This window comes from Takifugu flavidus, chromosome 9 (genome assembly GCF_003711565.1).
Source record: "Takifugu flavidus isolate HTHZ2018 chromosome 9, ASM371156v2, whole genome shotgun sequence".
NCBI lineage: Eukaryota > Metazoa > Chordata > Actinopteri > Tetraodontiformes > Tetraodontidae > Takifugu > Takifugu flavidus.
In genome coordinates, this window is record NC_079528.1 from 8,832,374 (window position 1) to 8,845,096 (window position 12,723).

General features: G+C 51.0%; 1 protein-coding gene across 1 annotated transcript; it reads right to left on the minus strand.

Annotated features, from left to right (window-relative positions):
- Positions 1-2,674: 2,674 nt before the first annotated feature.
- mtnr1al (melatonin receptor type 1A like) lies at positions 2,675-9,203 on the minus strand. Its single transcript, XM_057043522.1, is given in 3 exon segments — positions 2,675-3,491; positions 8,388-8,661; positions 8,664-9,203. Coding segments are annotated over 3 exon segments (1,065 nt in total). The 5' UTR covers positions 8,685-9,203; the 3' UTR covers positions 2,675-2,721.
- Between the last annotated feature and the right edge of the window lie 3,520 nt (positions 9,204-12,723).

Here is a 12,723-nt window from a genome sequence, read left to right on the forward strand (position 1 = left end):
GGATCTCGTCAGAAGCTCGATGACGTGGTTCTTCTGGCGCCATCGAACAGGTCCTTCTCCGGGTCGGGGAGGAGGTCCAGCCCCAGGTGGAGGAGTTCAAGTATCTCGGGATCTTGTTCACGAGTGAGCGTAGGATGGAACGGGAGATCGACGCCTTCCGGAGGTGTTCCGGACAGGTCCCACCGAGAGGAGGCCTCGTGGCCGGCCCAGGACCAGGGGGAGAGATTCTGGCCTGGCTGGGGGGGCCCGGAGGAGCTGATGGAAGAGGCCGGGGAGAGCCTGGGCATCCCTCCTGAAGCTGCTGCCCTCGCGACCCGGATCTGGATAAGCGGGAGAGAACGAACGAGGATCAGACGTAAGTGTCCAGCTGTCCCTCTGCCCAGTTTAATCCCAGTCGGTCTGGACCAGAGACCACTTCACATACCGGGTCAGTGGCTGCTCACATGCACCAACCTGGAGGTCCAGTCCTGCACGGGGGGCTGAACCCTGACCTATGATCAGTTAGGGTCAAAACCAGGGTCAAGGTTAGGGTCAGAGCCAGGGTGAGGGTCAAGGTCAGGGTCAGAGCCAGGGTCAGGTCAAGGTTAGGGTCAGAGCCAGGGTCAGGGTGGGGGTCAGAGCCAGGGTGAAGGTCAAGGTTAGGGTCAGAGCCAGGGTCAGGTCAAGGTTAGGGTCAGAGCCAGGGTCAGGGTCAGAGCCAGGGTCAGGTCAAGGTTAGGGTCAGAGCCAGGGTCAGGGTCAAGGTTAGGGTCAGAGCCAGGGTCAGGGTGGGGGTCAGAGCCTTTGGGTCAAGGTCAGTTTGTGTGTGTTGATGTGTGTGGTATTCATGTTGTGATGTGTGTGGAGGCGGGGCCAGAGGCGGAGGCGGAGCCGGAGGCGGGGTCACAGTGAGCTTCTTTATTAGATGTTGGTCTGTGAGCAACAGCAGCATCACCAGAACTCTGGAATCTTCTGGTCTGACACTTTTCCTGCTACAAACATCTTTTTTCTCAAATGTTCCCAACACACAAAAGACAACAACAAGCTCAGTTCATTGATTTTTTTAAGCACACAAGAGATATAAAGAAACTTGATTTACACAACAGAAAAAAGCAATTTTCTCTTTGCTTCCCATCCTCGGTGGACCGAGCTCGTCCCGTGGTTCCCACCCGGCTCATATAAATGGAAATACGGCAACATCCAGGCGCCACCTCTCCTACCGCCACCATTCTTCCGTCGTTTAACATTCCTAGGAATTCCGATCAGGAGGTTTTACAGATGTGGCTGCGTCACCTTGCAGCCTCCATCACTCTGGAATCCTCTGGTATTTACACATCGTTTGCATCAGTAAATAGACGTATTACAGCCACATAATCACTTCTCCTATATTCAGATTGGATTTTCCTGAATAAAATGATCCAATTATTCCTGCATTAGGTTTGTATATTGTAAACAATTTAAGAAACATTAGCGAGTGATGGTTAGCTTAGCATAACCATAGCATAGCATGGTGGAAATGGTGCCAACATTTCTCAGAAAACTCTTCTCGTGCTTGGGATGTGTGGGATAAAGGTTAGATGAGCGATGCAGATGTTGTAAATCATCGTTTGGCTTCTGGCTAAATTAAAAAGACGGATTGTGAATAAACTATTTCTCACGGCCTTCGCTGGGTTTGGAACCGGCAACAGTTGGGCTGAAAAAGAGGCAACAGTGACGTTTCCAGGAGTGTGAAACACAGTGATGTGGTCAGATTAGCTGTGGAGCATCCAGAATGAATCACTCCTCCTCCCCGGTGTCGCCGTCTTCTTTGATATTCAGGTGAAAGCGTAAAGTAAATGTGATCAGTTCCAGGAGCGCGTGTGAGCGCTGGTGCCTGATGAATGTTCTGGAAACACCTCCTGGGCTGGGAGCCGAACACTGCTCACCGTTAGCATGGGAGACATCTTCAGGTCGTCCCAGGAGGCTCGCGTTGCCTTCATGCTCCTCACGGAGTTCCCAGAGGGTCAGAGGGAACCTTCCACATGCTTCTCTCTGAGTCTTTAAAACAAAAACACAGGTTCTTTTCTGGGCTCCGAGGTCTTCGAAGGTCCACATCTGATGCCTTTAGGTCAAAACAATGCAAATAAATCACAATAAATGTCCTTTCAAATAACCTGTTACAGAAAATGCCCCTGAACGCAACAGTGTAGCTGATGTTTGACCTTCAGGATAAAGTGGGAACGGTTCCCTCAGCATGGCCTCTGTCTGCCTGTCTGCCTGCCTGTCTGCCTGCCTGTCTGTCTGTCTGCCTGTCTGTCTGCCTGCCTGTCTGTCTGCCTGCCTGTCTGTCTGTCTGTCTGTCTGCCTGTCTGACTGTCTGTCTGTCTGTCTGTCTGTCTGTCTGCCTGCCTGCCTGCCTGCCTGCTGCCTGCCTGCCTGTCTGTCTGCCTGTCTGTCTTTTCCTCCCTCCCTTTAGTTCAACACAGTTTCGGATTCATCCAAAATAATGAATCCCGATGTTGGAACGATCCAACATCCAGTTCAATGAGTTAAAGAATAATTCCTGACTCTGTAGGACAGAAGGTCCTGATGAAACATTACTAAGTTTTGACTCTCGGTTCCTTGAAGGCATCACGATGGCTCTCGGCGCCGTGCGATGTGTTCCGGGTCTTGTCCAGCCTTCATCGCTCCCGTCTTTGCTCAGGTTCTTGTTGGGTCTCTGGACACCTTCTCAGCCTCCAGCTCCAGGACCGAGCAGTGGTCTCAGCAGCGGAACTTGAAGACGATCAGAACAATCCTCTTGTACTCCTTCCTGAAGTTGTGGTTCAGGACCCCGTAGACCACGGCGTTGAGGCAGCTGTTGAAGTACGCCATGAAGTAGCTGGCTGTGAAGAGCCACTCGGGAATGTCCTGGCTCAGCCTGGGCTCCAGCGCCACCGCCAGGCCGATGAGGTTGAGCGGCGCCCAGCAGACGGCGAACAGCACAAAGACCACAAACATGGTGAGGAAGTTGCGGAGGTCGTGCGGTTTGATCTTTGGCCGCGAGTCTGGCTTCACCCTCCTCCGCACCTGGATGACCAGGATCCAGATGCGCAGGTAGCAGTAGGTGACGATGCTGATGGGCAGGATGAAGTGCACCACCACCACCGTGATGGTGTAGAGCGAGCTCACCGACTGGGCGAAGGTGCAGGAGTACACCCGGGGGTCGTACTGGAGGGACTCCACGAACCAGTTGGGCACGATGGCGAGGACGGTGAGCGCCCACACCAGCGCCACGTAGCACAGGGTGTTGCTGCTGGAGAAGAGCCTGTCGTACTTCAGGCTGTGGCAGATGTAGCAGTAGCGGTTGATGGCGATTCCCGTGATGTTGAAGATGGAGCCGATGACGCTGAGGCCCATCAGGAAGCCGCTGATCTGGCAGTGGATGTAGCCGGCGATCCAGCCGTCGTGGAAGATGGCGGTCAGGACCAGCGGGTACGGATAGAGGGCCACCACCAGGTCAGCCAGAGCCAGGCTCACCACGAAGGCGTTTCCTGCAGGGACCAGGAGAAACGTGCCAACAATTAAAGCGATTAACTAAAAATGGTTTGAATCCGTTTGTGCAGCCTTGATTCTGCTGCTGTTGGTCAAACACGGAGGTTCTGGAGGACAATGAGGAGTCCGTTCAAACGGACACATTAGTAAAGGCAGCCGAGCGCTGGGCTGGAACATCGGAGCTCAACTGATACGGAGGTGATTCACAAGAGGTGTAGAAACAGGATCTGGACGAAGAAAAGACCCAATAAAGAGGAGAACATGGAGTCAGGAGATAAGGCAGCTGCTCCTCAAGGCTCCCCATGGCTGCTGAGGTGTCTCCACCATCAACACCAGCAGCACCGGAGCGCTGCTCCAGGACAGGCTTAGCATAGCAACCGGCATGCTAACCACGACATGCTAACCACAACATGCTAACCACGACTCAAGGATCAATCAAGAAGAAAGAGTCCTACCGAGGACATGAGGGAAAGACCTGAGTGGTGAGCCGTACACCTCATTCTAGAGAGGCTAATCTAACTGGTTATACTAGGGCAGAGAGGCTAAATTAACTGGTTGTACTGGGGCAGAGAGGCTAATCTAACTGGTTATACTGGGGCAGAGAGGGTAAATTAACTGGTTGTACTGGGGCAGAGAGGCTAATCTAACTGGTTATACTGGGGCAGAGAGGGTAAATTAACTGGTTGTACTGGGGCAGAGAGGCTAATCTAACTGGTTATACTGGGGCAGAGAGGCTAATCTAACTGGTTATACTAGGGCAGAGAGGCTAAATTAACTGGTTGTACTGGGGCAGAGAGGCTAATCTAACTGGTTATACTGGGGCAGAGAGGCTAATCTAACTGGTTGTACTGGGGCAGAGAGGCTAATCTAACTGGTTATACTGGGGCAGAGAGGCTAAATGAACTGGTTATACTGGGGCAGAGAGGCTAATCTAACTGGTTATACTGGGGCAGAGAGGCTAATCTAACTGGTTATACTGGGGCAGAGAGGCTAAATGAACTGGTTATACTGGGGCAGAGAGGCTAATCTAACTGGTTATACTGGGGCAGAGAGGGTAATTTAACTGGTTATACTGGGGCAGAGAGGCTAATTTAACTGGTTATACTGGGGCAGAGAGGCTAATCTAACTGGTTGTACTGGGACAGAGAGGCTAATTTAACTGGTTGTACTGGGGCAGAGAGGCTAAATGAACTGGTTATACTGGGGCAGAGAGGCTAATCTAACTGGTTGTACTGGGACAGAGAGGCTAATTTAACTGGTTGTACTGGGGCAGAGAGGCTAAATGAACTGGTTGTACTGGGACAGAGAGGCTAATTTAACTTGTTGTACTGGGACAGAGAGGCTAATTTAACTTGTTGTACTGGGGCAGAGAGGCTAATCTAACTGGTTATACTGGGACAGACAGGCTAATTTACCTGGTTATACTGGGGCAGAGAGGGTAAATTAACTGGTTGTTATTATCTCTCCTAGTTGCACTAAGCTCCGCCTCCACCCACCTCCTGGTTGTTGAGGGGCGGAGCCTCAGTGCTGATAACGCACCGGTTGTTTGTGGCGTTATCAGAGCAGCTGAACTTCACACCATCATGAGGAGTTCACACAGGATCAGGACAAACATTTCTGAACCAGATTCATTTCCTCCGTGGGGACGTGAGGTCGGAGACCAGCCCAGCGCTTGAGTCTGGAACGCCTCAAGCGCTGGGCGGGGGTGAAGGGGCTCGCCGGTGCTGGAAATTCAAACAGACAGACTTATATAAGATGATAAAGTGTGGAAGCAGTAGAAGGAAATTAGATATAATAAATCAGGCGCGGCAGCTCCGTGGCTGCTGGCTGAACCCTGCAGGACCCGGTGGGCCGGGACACGTTGGGACCAGGTAAGACATGAGGAAATGGAAGGTCCCGATTTAGTGTTGGACCACGTGCTGTTGGGCAGATGTCTGCAGGGCTCCTCACACCTGTTGCTCAGCTCTCTACCAGCGTCTGCGCTTGGTCTCATTGGAGCTGATCCTGATCCATGTTGTGTGTCCTGGTTCTGAGACCTCAGCGCCCCCCCCCCCCCCCCCCCCCCTGCTGTCAGACCAGTTGGTTGAGAGCAACGCCCTGAGAAAGCTGCTCATCTTTGGGAGCAGAACCAACCTTCCTCCTGCTCTGACCGGACTCCAACTGTGTGGAGCTGCTGACGTTCACCACAGCAGGTCTGGTGGTGTTTAATGACCTGTGGTGGAGAACAAAACAATCATCTGGTTTGTGCTTAATTAGCAGTCAAAAGTTGCACCAAAGCTTTGGCACTTCTGTCCTAAGGTGGACACTGTTGACCCTTTAGCACTGTCCCACTGTAGCTCCTGCTAGCATGCTAACAGCCCTGCAGGTGCCAGCGAGGAACCGATTTCCCAGGAGATCCGGTTGCCTCCTCGGTCTCTCCTCCAGGGAAACTTTTCCTTTTCTGCAGGACCTCAGGAGTTTGCTTCAGTTTTTCCAAAGTGGTGGATATTTGATGTCTCAGACCCTGAAGACTCTCAAACATCTGATCATCTGAAACGGGTCCTCTCACCATTCAGGTGCAGGTGAGCGCCGGGTGGATCAGGACGTTTGGGTCAGAGAACCTCACCTGCACTGGACTCCAAACACAATGTTCATCGTATTCTTCTGTTTTTGGTTTGGGACAAATCCAGCTTCTTGTCCTGGTTCTTCTTTGAAGTCTCACAGATTTTCGACCCTCCTTGGGGGTGCCCCAGGGCCCCCTCACAGGCCCTCGTGGTATTGGACAGGGTGGAGCGGGCTCCTCTACAGTCGGTCAGTATTCCAGCGTTCAGGCTGGTTCTTTATTGCACTTTTTTCTATTAATGTTTGCTCTCTGATGTTCAACTTTAGACTTGTTTCATATGGAATCACATCCCAAAACTCCCTTTTTGGTTGGTGAAAACCCAAATCTGCACATTCCTGAATAATGAGGGTTGCAGCAATAATCTGAGACAGAGGATCATCTGATGACAGATGGTCAGACGAACCCCGGTCCTCCGCTTCAGTGGGCCGGAGATCGATAAGAACTCCCTCGTCATTCATGTTTCTGCAAATCGATATTTGTACGGATGCAGATTCACCCAGTTGAGAAAACGAAGCGCCGTGATTCCTCGGAGTCGACCAGCGAGTGTGAAGAGTTTCCATCGTCGCTCTGACAGAAGGTCCCCGGTGACCGGTGCTGTTGTGCCCCACTGGGGAGGAACGAGCTCTGAGGGGGCTTAAATGAAGATCAGCTGGCAGCAGATGGAGACATGATGGGAAATTAAGGAGAAGATGAGGGCAGAAAAGAATAGAATGGAGAGAAAAGTGAGGGAGTTGATAGGGAAGGAGGGAAGGATAAAGAAGAGGAGGCTGAAGTGATTGAAGAGGGAGAAATCACTGAAGAGGGAAGGTGAGCAGAACCTACAGGACTGGAGTGCAGATGGAGGAAAATTGGAGAGACGTGTTGGAAAGATGGGCTGAACACGGGAAAGGACGGGATGGAACGAAGCCGAGAAGATGGGAGAGGACGGGGGGGGGGGGGGGCAGCAGATGAAATGAGAGCAGACAACGATTCACCAGAAGGATCCTCCAGACTGGGGAAAAGGCAGGAAGCAAATGAGGAAACCTCATGTGGCGAGTGGCCACACCGATGCTGATGGAGGTGGGAGAACGTGGCTGCTTTGGGTCGGGGGCAGGGGGTCGGGGCCCAGGAGACCACGGGGAACCAGAACAACGACCTGCTGCCGGCGGGCTCAGGTGCACACGGACCTGTGGGACCAGAGGGCGACGTCCCGTGGGAGGAACATCTGGGGCCGCTGGGACCACGTCCCTGAGCGTAACTTTGAGTTGTGCTAGAAGCTAACTGCTAATGGGGGCTAATGCCAGGTGATGTGACGTTCACGAGCCCGTCAGACGGTTGTTGGTTTGAACGTGCGTTTCTAAACGTGCGTTTCTAAACGTGCGTTTCTAAACGTGCGTTTCTTCCATCACGGCTCTTTACACCATCTAACATCACCTGTGTGTGACCACATCTGCACCGACGCAAAATGTCAGAACAGAACGTTCTCTGCCGTTTATCTTCATCAGAACACAAAATGTCAGCAGAAGGAAGTGAGGAGGAGCGGCGATATGAAGGGGGGTTGTTCTCCTCTGCTCCTCTGCTCACACATGACAGAAGCATCATCTCAGCCTCTTCTCCCTCCTCCTGCAGAGGAACCTGCCTGATATCTTCATCTGGGATTTGACCCCACAACCTTTTGACATTTGCTGTCTTCCTGCCGAGGCTCTGACACTCATCACTGAGCTCTTTCTTCAGAACTGATGGGGGGGGACACACGTCTACTCCTCCTCCTCCTCTACTCTTCCTCCTCTACTCTTCCTCCTCCTCCTCCTCTTCTTCCTCTCCTCTACTCTTCCTCCTCCTCCTGCTCTACTCTTCTTCCTCCTCCTCTTTCTCCTCCTCCTCCTCCTCCTGCTCTACTCTTCCTCCTCCTCCTCCTCTACTCTTCCTCCTCCTCCTCTTCTTCCTCCTCCTCCTCCTCTTCCTCCTCCTCCTGCTCTACTCTTCTTCCTCCTCCTCTTTCTCCTCCTCCTCCTCTTCCTCCTCCTCCTGCTCTACTCTTCCTCCTCCTCTTCCTCCTCCTCCTCCTCCTGCTCCTCCTCCTCATCATTTAATGAAGAACAGAACTGGCTTCTGTGGATATTCTTATTGATATTTTTATTCCAAACCCACTTCGGGATCAATAGACTGAATTTGCTTTGTTGTAACGCAGCTTTATGCGCAAGTTTGATCGGACTGAAATGACTTAAAATCCACTAAATTATATTTACACTCATTCAAAATAAAACCACAAACCGAAGTTGAGTTTAAATATAAAATAGAAACATCCGTCTACCTGCTTTCCGGAGCTTCCGGTTCCTGAACACGGACACGATCACCAACAGGTTCCCGATCACGTCCACCACGATGGTCGTGATCAGGACTCCGGCCAGAACCGCCAGCGCCCAGGGGAAGGACCGGTGCTGCCCCGGGGCGCCCTCCTCCCCCGCCCCCGCCCCCGCCGCCGAGGCGTTGCGGGGCAGCAGGGTCCCCGCCACCCCGGTGGGCTCGTGCTCCTCCGGGGACATCAGCTGCGCCAGGTGCCTCGGGTCGACGAGTCGCATCGGGTCGTGGTCGTGGAGGGTCGGTCCATGCAGCGTCGCGCACGGCGGCTGTGCGCGGGGTGAAGGCGGGAGCTGGGGCTCCGTTACGGACTCATCCCGGACGTTTTAAACGCTAATGAAGCAGCAGCGGCACGAGGCGCAGGTGACCCCTGACCGGGAGGAGAGCCCCCCCACGCCGCGTCACCACCGGAGAGCTCGACAGTCCGCACGGACGTGACGCCTTTTCAAAACTACTTTTCTTTCTTTTCCTTTTTGCATCCCTCTCTCAACATCCCGGGTCGCGTCGGGTCGCGTCGGGTCGCGTCGGGTCAGGGGCGGCGGTGGAGCTCAGGGCATCTGTGCGTCCTGACGCGCGGCATCACCGGACACCTCTGACCGACCGCTCCAGTCAGCATTTAAACCCAGCACAGCCACGGGGCTCACACCCCCCACACACACCCATGCACACACACCCCGACGCGCGCGCACACGCGTTTCCCAGTTTGACGCGGACGGAAGTGGCTTCAGTTTGTGAATCAGGATCTGGAGCGACGACGCTGCCAGTGAGAGTTCCCATCTGGTTCCCACCCCCTTATTCATGATTCCAGAGCTGAGACGCCCCTTCACCCCCCCCCCCCCCCCCCCCCTCTCTCTAGAAATGACTAAATGACTTCAGTCACATGACTGAAATTATATTTTTCCTCAGATTAGACTCATTCTGATTGGACCAGTAACAGATTTAAACTGGTTTCTCTCTCATACTGGGACTCCTGTGTTTTCAGTGCTGATTCAGACACACACACACAGAGACACACACACACAAACACACGCACACCCACACAGAGACACACGCACACACACACAGACACACACGCACACACACAAGCACACACACAAACACACAGAGACACACGCACACAGACACCCGCACACACGCACAAGCACACACACACACACACACACCCACGATGCACAGGAGCGAGAGAGAGAAAAGTTAATTTAATTTATCTTCATTTATTATTTATTTCAAAGTCGTTTCATGTGATGTGAAAACGTGAGGCTAATGCTAAGCTAACAGCAGCCCAGGTTTGGCGAGTGGCTTCTTTTTCCTGGGTGATTCTTCATCTTCATCATCATCATCATCCTCTATACGTCACTGCAGTTGATATATAAAAAACATGAAAACATTCATTTTCACCCCACAGGTAATAACACGCAGACGGGAAGCATCCGGACGGAGGTGAGCAACATTCTTATTTCAGGCTGGAATATTTTCTGTGGGCTCACTTATAGATTTCCTTTATTCCCATCATTCCGAACCATTTCCTGCTTCCATAAGTCACCTATTGTTTCCCTTCTATACAATCTACGCTCACGGCAGAATCAGGGGCAATTTTCCCAGAATTCCCTGCAGTCTGGCACCAGAGGTGAAACAGGTTTCTCCTGACCTTTGACCCCTGCCCACCTTGCTCATAATGTCCACAATCAACATAGAACAGCACGGGAATTACTCTGCTGTCCCCCACAATAACAGTTATTCCAACAGAGAACACACACACGTAGATGACAGGGCAGTCCATCAGTTGTGGTGTGTGTGTGTGTGTGACAGAATAATGGTAATTTAGGTGTGTATGAATGTGTCCAGACTGCATATTTAAGGCTTTGCTGACCTCTGACCTGCATCGGGGTCACTCTTGATGGACGTCGGCGTATTTGTGAAGGTCGTGAGGGTCACTGAGCAGTTTAATGACCACAGAATCATAAATGTGTAATAAGCAGCCGCCTCACACTCACAGACGTCGTCATAACCTGCTTTTTCTGTGTTTTACCTCCCAGATATTTAAGAGCAAGGCGAACGTTTGTTGCCGTAGAACCAGCGACCTTGTTCTTGTGTATCGACAGTTCTCACGACGTTACTTTCACCATGTTTCTGCTTGGATTTAGTCCCTTGAACCTTTAACAACGTGGAACTCAAACTTTGATAAGACCCCTTTAAAGTGCCTGGAACACAGAATTTTAAAGTTAGCTTCCTCCTATTAGCAGCGTGTTGCTGTGTTTATGTTATGATGTTACTGTGCTACAATCGAGCAAACACCTGTAGATTTGTGTTTCTGGGACAAAAGAAGAAACTGGAAAAAAGAAAAAAGCTTATTCTTGTATTCCGCAGACATGCTAGCTGTTGTACTGTGCTAACACGATAAAGTAGACAGAATCAGTTTGTTCTTCATAATCTTTGACGTGTGTGTGATCTTAATAATAACCAGGTTAGCTGAGCTGACCATCATCTGTTGGGGCCTCGAGACAACAACCTGAAGTTGTGCTGTCAGAGCATCAATGTTGCATCCCGCCACTAGAGGGGGACAGAGATGAGTTTGTGTTATCTGTCAGAACGGAATAAATTATCTTGGAATAAATGCCGTTTTCACTCATTTATTGGGACTGTTGAGGCAGCTGGAGAAACAAGTTGGAGCTAAAGTTTTGTTCTAGTTGCCTTTGTGAAGTTTTGAACAGTCGGGAGCTGCGATCATTTATGACACTTATGCCGACTTTTCCTCCGAATCTCGTTTCCCATCAGGACTGATCCGTATTTAGGGATTAAGAGGAAAACTCCCTGAAACGTGCCAGCTCTAATTCTCCTTTACAACCTGATTTGCTGTATTTGACGCCATCGACGCCTCCGTCTTCCTCAGCTGTGGATCCGTCCACACCAAGAACCGTTTAAAGCAGATGACTCGGTTCCGATGCTGGTCACAGCACAAATCCTGAAGCTAGTGCGTCCCATGCTTTGTCCCGCGCTGTCTCGCCGTGGTCAGACCACAGCGATTTCACGTCTCCGTGATTGACGAGGCCGATTGAAAGCTGCTTGGATCAGTTAGGAAGCCTCACAGCTGGAGGCTAAGCTAGTGTTGCTACTGTCGGTTATTACTGGATTCAATATTCATATTTCTAATGCTAATGTTTCAGCAGCATCGTTTTTAGAAAGAGAATATTGTCTCATGTCACGTTTACATTTAGCTTTAAAATTTGATATGATACTGTAAATTATGTCACAAAGTGCTAATGTAAATGTGTCGAGTTAGTGTGGAAATTGCATTAATCACCACTAAAAATGATCTTTTGTTGAAATATGTTGAAGGCCAAAGTCTCACTACGTGTAGAATTAACCACTGGAACTAGCATGCTAACGCCACGGCTGCTTGCTATGCTAACGCCACGTGCTCGTGAATCCCTCTCGTGGAACAACAATCAAACAGGCTTTTACGATGCAGGTGTTAAAAAACTTCCTCCTGTGTGTTTGGTTTTTATCTTCTTCCATCTGTGTGATGCTAGCTGTAGCAGAATTCTTAGGTTTATATCCCGGGAACACCACCGTAAAACCCGCAAACCACCGTTTGTGACGCAATTCTAACTTTAATTAATCCCAAACGGGATGTCGAAGCCCGGTCCACGATCCAACCGGGTTTCTGAACTACCGGGTGGAAAACTCGCCTGAGGACCGAAAACCCGGCTGGATCCCGGAGGACTGGGTCCGACACCCGAACCTAGCAGCAGCAGCTAACGTCACAGCTAATTAATGACAATAACATACATGTAAAAACACTTCTGTGCACTCAAAAAACTGAATTCGATGAGAGACGAAACCTTTAATACGATACAGATGTTTACTCATGCTAGCTATTGCTATATTCCCCGCGCTCATTGGCCATATTGTCGATTTGCGTGGCCACGTGCGTTGATTGGCTGTAAGGCGGCACGTGAGAAGCTGCGTAAAAAGGAGCGTCGTTCGCGCGCTGGCTGTTATTAATGGCGGTTATTAATTATCGCGTGTGATGGAGGAACACGTGATTTTAGTAGTTGTGCCCTCACATCTCCAGAGGAAACTGATCATTAGAGAAGTCTGGAGAAAACTTTGGGATGCTTCATTCAATTAAAAAACACGCGCGTGTGTGTGTGCGCGTGCGTGCGCGTGTGTGGTACCTGGCTCTCATTGGGAGCCTTTTAAGCAGCTAGCTCGTGCAGCTAGCTCGTGCAGCTAGCTTCTCCGGCGCTGGAAGCAGCTGCTGTAGGTTAATTAGGAGGCAGCTGAAG